A 4,704-nucleotide genomic window follows, 5' to 3' on the forward strand; every position below is an offset into this window, starting at 1 on the left:
TTCAGTGCCTCACGGGGTTGTACATCACTTCTGATCATGACAACTTGTGCAAGCACCACTTTGTTCCACCTCAAAAGCCAGATGCATTTTAGCTGGGGGGAGGTTCCTGTAGGCCATAATTACATGGGGCCTAAAAGCTCCAGACAAACGTATGAGATCTGTAGTCCAGGGGTACAGGGATTTGCTGGATTTGGGGCTAGATTTGGGTCTTGGTGGAAATTTAGAGTGACTGCTGAGCTTACGTCATTCCTCATTGTCCTCTCACTTAGGTCAGGGCTGTCCCCATTGTCCTTTCACTTAGCTTAGGTCAGCAGCAATCCCCCTGAGGTCAGTGGGGTCACCCTGGCCCTGAGCATGAGGGGAGAATGCTTCCCAGAATCTGGCAGCAAGCTCTTCCCCACTTTCCACTGCTGGCCTCGGCTGGAATGGGCCCTTCTGATTTTAGGTGGTGCTTTGTGGGTGTCTAGAGACAGCATCAAGAGGAATAAAACCCCCCTCTCCTTTTGCCCTCAGGGACCGTCTGCAACTTCCTTCCGCAATGATGAAACTGGCTTGGGCAAAGCCTTCTTCTGCTTTATCTTGGCGGTTTCCTCTGTACATGCCCAGGTCCTGCCCTATCTGCCTTCCAGTGCTCCAGAATGCCCAGCAGAAAGGCCAGCCTGAGGTTCCTCTTCCTTGTTGCTGGTACGTTCTTTTCCCTGCTATTCATAGGGCTTTCCTTTGGGATGATCCCATCCAGAAAGAGGGACCCGGAGAAGCTCCTGTTAGATTTCATAGCTAGGTTGCGAGTGAACAACTGTGGACACTGCATGACTTGGTGTCTGGCCAGCTTTGTGGGGAGAGGAGGGGATATATTTTGGGGTCTGATCTGTGGAAAGTAGCAAAGCAGGCAGACACAGGGAGCTGTCAGGACTGTGGCTAGATTGGCGTCTGACTGGGGAGGACTTATGTCAGGTACTGACAACTCCTGCAGCACCAAAAAGGGTGGTGTCTCAGGCTGGGGCTTCACATAACCATTTTGCTGGTACGGTGATGTTGGACGGGAGTCTGTAAATTGTCCCGTGGCTGAAATTTAGGTCAGGGAAGCAGGGAGGATATGACTGGCGCTGGCAGGGCCAAGCTGTGTTCCCCATGAGCGGGCTTCTCAGCTCCACTAGTTCTCAGTTCTGTCCCTTCAGCTGGCAGGTGTCCTGTGGAATTCTGCCAGTGTCTCAAAGGCTGCTTCTGGGGCTCCCACCCTCTGCTCTCAGGGAAGAGAGGCTGTTTGGCATATGCCAGGCTCTGGCTGTGCCATGATGACAAGGCAGGGGGTGGATAGGGCTAGCACCGATGCTTTGCAGAGGAGGATAATGGGGTACATGTGGATTAGCTGTTGGGAGCAGCTGAGGCCGTGGATCTGTCTGTGGGCCTTGCATCTCCCTGATCCTCTTCCTTCCCCCTCCCTGGTCAGGGTCCCTGGCAGCCTTGTCCCGTGCTCCCATGCCACTTGCCTACCTGGCCACAGCTGCAGAAGACATCCGGACAGGAGACTCCATCAGCATCTGCTGCACTGCACCCAGCACCTACCTGGGCTCCTGGTTTGACTTGCTGAGGACTGACGTGGCTGAGCCCCTGCAGAGCCAACAAGCTCCCCATAACCAGCACAATGTCACCTTCATGCTGGGGAGTGTCACCGCGGGGGATTCTGGGCACTACTATTGCCGGTACCACTACGTCAATGGGACTGCCCTGGTGACCTCAAACCCCAGTAACATGGTGGAAATCCTGGTGCCAGGTGAGGGCATCTATTAGTGCCACTCACTCCAGACTTATAGACCCCTGCCCCTGTCCAAGCCCTGCCAGTGCCCCTCACTTCTGACCTACAGCCCCCTGCCCCCCACAGCCCTGCTGGTGCCCCTCACTCCTGACCTGCACCCCACTGCCCAGAGCAAACTGACCCCAATGGTCCTAGGGCTGGTGAAGGTAGTCACACCCCATAGCCAAGGGCAAAGTGGGTGGAACCCCGGAGTCCTGATTTCCAGCCCTCCTGCTCCCCAGAACTTCCCCCCAGGCTGCTCTCGAGTCCCTGCCTCTTGGGGGAGTCTCTCCCTCATGGGAGGGCTGCCTCTGCCAGCTTGTTGGGGCTGTACTCTCCCCCTTGGGGTGGGGCAGGAAAGAGGCATCCAAATCACTGAAAATCCCTGCCCCGGTCCAGAGAGGCCTGAAGTCTGTCCCAGGTCACCTGAGCAGCTCTTTCCTCATTCCCAGGTCCTGGTTGGTTTCTCCCCATGGCCCTGAGCGTGGCTGGTGCAGTGCTTCTAGCCCTGGTCCTCCTAGCTGTTGTGGTCACCAAGCAAGGTAGGAGCCACATGGGGGCTTGGGGTCCTGCCTGGCACTGTCCTGCCCAAGACCCTGGGCCCAAGAACTCAGGACAGACGTGTTCCCAAGGGGCCATGGGCTCTGGGACCCAGTTTAAGACCTTTCCACCTCCCTTCTCAGCAGCCTGTTTCCCAGAGCCATCTGCTCCAGATCCCCCCTTGACCTCAGCTCAGGGGGGCAGGGCTGAGCTGCACCAGGAGTGCCAGGTACCAGCCCCGGTGACCTCACAGAGTCTGTTTTTCTTTTCTTATCCAACAGTTAAGGCCAGAAGACAGCAGATAAGAAGGTGAGAACCTCACGCAGGCTGGCAGTCACAGGCAACTCCCAAAGGAAATGGCCCCCGGGTGCTCCCCACAACCCCTGGGGGCCACACACAGTCGCACCTTCTCCTCTTTTCCTGTGACACCTCTTGTCTCTTTGTTCCACAGGGATCAGGACTCATGCTGGACAGAGACCGGGTTCCCCACCACAGGTGGGCACAGGCAGGGTGGTTTCTCTCCCCCAAGAGGCAGGGACTCAACAACAGCATGGGGGGAAGCTCTGGGGAGCAGGAGGGCTGGAAATCAGGACTCCAGGGTTCCACCCCCTTTGTCCTTGGCCATGGGGTGCAACTACCTTCACCAGCCCTAGGACCACAGGGGTCAGTTTGCTCTGGGCAAGGCTGTGGGCACAGGCACCTATGGATGGATGGGAGCATGAGCCCCAGACAGCAGTGGGGGCCCAGCGTAGACATGCCCTTCCCCCCCCCCCCCCTTTCTAGGGGCAGCTGGGATTGAGCCTGGAGGCTCCTGGGTTCCCTGCTTTGCAAGACAGGTTGTTGCCCCTGTGTTTCTGGGCCTCCCTCTCAGCATGGGGCTGTTGCCTGCTGTTAAATTGCTGCTGTGCCTGTGCATCCATCCACCCCCACCCCCAGCAGTGGGGGAAACCTGGGTTCACCACTGGAGCTATGAGGAGACCCATCACCATGTAACCTTGCTCATCTCCTTTCACAGAGCTGTCGTTTGACAATGGTGTGTTTGTGGGCCCAGTGGTAAGTCCCAGTCGAGGCCCTGGCCCTGGTGGAGGAGGTGGGATCCTAGCCCCTAGTTCACACCTGTGGAGGTGTCTCCTTGGCCTTCCCTGGCTCCAGTTCCCCAGGGGCCCTGGCGTTGGAGAGCAGGCTCCTTCCTATGCCTGACTGCGCTCTCTGTGTCTCTCTCTCCTCCCTGAAACCAGAAATCAGACAGGGAAGCCATGGGCAGTCCAGGGACCTGCCTCCCCCCCGGGCCACAGAAGAGGCTGACTTCTGCCACCTCCACCAGCTCCCAGGAGATGCCTGAGTTCAGCACCTTCAAGGCTTTGGAGTGATGGGTCCAGTTCCCTTCTCTTAGTGGGGGACGGCCCCGCCCCCAGCCTCACTCAGCTGCCCCCGAGAAGCTCAGTATCTTCCCAAGTCAGACACGAGCTGGAGTGTTCCCCTGCGGGCGAGGCATCAGCACAGGTGCTAGCCCCTCTGCCTCTTGGCCTTGCCCTCCCATGACTGCAGGGACTGGGGACAGAGATTTGCTCACCAAGTGCCCGTGAGCTGAGATACCTGAGAGGCCCAGAGATGAAGTCCTAAAACCGACATTCCCCCCCAGCCCCACACTCACCCCGTCCTCGGCTCCCTTGGCCACAGACCAGCCCAGCTGCCAGCAGCTCACACATTTGCTTCTGGCCGCCTTAGGAAAAGAGCTCGCTTCAGTAAGTAGCCCTGGGAGCCGGGACTCCTGGGTCCTCTCCCCAGCTTTGCCACTAACTGCTGATGTTAGGAAAGCCCCCCCGCATCAGTGCCTCAAGTTTCCCTGGCCATAAGAGAGGGACATGATAACTGATGGCCCACATGTGCTTGATGGGGGCTGGGCCATGGGAAGATGCAACACGCTGAGCATGATGGTCCCCCATTTCCTGTGTCAGTCTCTAAGGTCATTTTGTGACTCAATAAAGATGGAAGTTTTGGGTGCGGAGGGGCCTCTGACCGGGGCTGTCTCCCTGTCTGGGAACCTGGATGAGAGCAGAAGGGTTGTGCTGTGTGTCATGAGCCCTGTACTGCAGTGGCAGATGGCGACTCTCCTTTCACTCCAGGTGGGGACCAGGCTGTGGGGGCAGGAGGCAGGGAAGGACACTGTCCCCAGGGACGTCGCAAGCCCCTTTCTGGCCCATATGGCAGCCCAGGAAGCCTTCCTGCTGCCAGCCTGGGCCATTCTCTCCTTGGCAGCTGTACCCTGGCCCTGTGGCCCTTCACTCTGAAACCTCATGTTGGAGGCTGGTTATGCCACGAGGGGGAGGGGGGATCCCCAGTGTTGTGGGGGCAGGGCAGCTGGGGCA

General features: G+C 58.2%; 2 protein-coding genes across 4 annotated transcripts in view; one reads left to right on the forward strand and one right to left on the reverse strand.

Annotated features, from left to right (window-relative positions):
- The window catches only part of TMED1 (transmembrane p24 trafficking protein 1), a 6,906-nt gene extending 6,659 nt beyond the window's left edge, over positions 1 to 247 (reverse strand). The window contains exon 1 of the mRNA XM_025203828.1: positions 243 to 247. Within this exon, the coding sequence (XP_025059613.1) occupies positions 243 to 247 (5 nt within the window). The remainder of the gene's footprint in view (positions 1 to 242) is intronic.
- CUNH19orf38 (chromosome unknown C19orf38 homolog) overlaps positions 1 to 4,393 on the forward strand; it is a 5,934-nt gene extending 1,541 nt beyond the window's left edge. Inside the window, exons 2-8 of one of the 3 annotated variants that reach the window (XM_025203931.1) lie at positions 514 to 684; positions 1,451 to 1,774; positions 2,248 to 2,337; positions 2,617 to 2,644; positions 2,787 to 2,830; positions 3,351 to 3,388; positions 3,574 to 4,393. In XM_025203931.1, the coding sequence (XP_025059716.1) occupies positions 639 to 684; positions 1,451 to 1,774; positions 2,248 to 2,337; positions 2,617 to 2,644; positions 2,787 to 2,830; positions 3,351 to 3,388; positions 3,574 to 3,705 (702 nt within the window). In that variant the 5' untranslated portion in view covers positions 514 to 638 and the 3' untranslated portion in view covers positions 3,706 to 4,393. Of the gene's footprint in view, positions 1 to 498; positions 685 to 1,450; positions 1,775 to 2,247; positions 2,338 to 2,616; positions 2,645 to 2,786; positions 2,831 to 3,350; positions 3,389 to 3,573 lie in introns of those variants that run through there. The other 2 variants (XM_006023475.2, XM_025203932.1) reach the window with 2 other exon arrangements.
- Positions 4,394 to 4,704: the final 311 nt, after the last annotated feature.

This window comes from Alligator sinensis, unplaced genomic scaffold (assembly GCF_000455745.1).
Source record: "Alligator sinensis unplaced genomic scaffold, ASM45574v1 scaffold707_1, whole genome shotgun sequence".
Taxonomy (NCBI): Eukaryota; Metazoa; Chordata; order Crocodylia; family Alligatoridae; genus Alligator; species Alligator sinensis.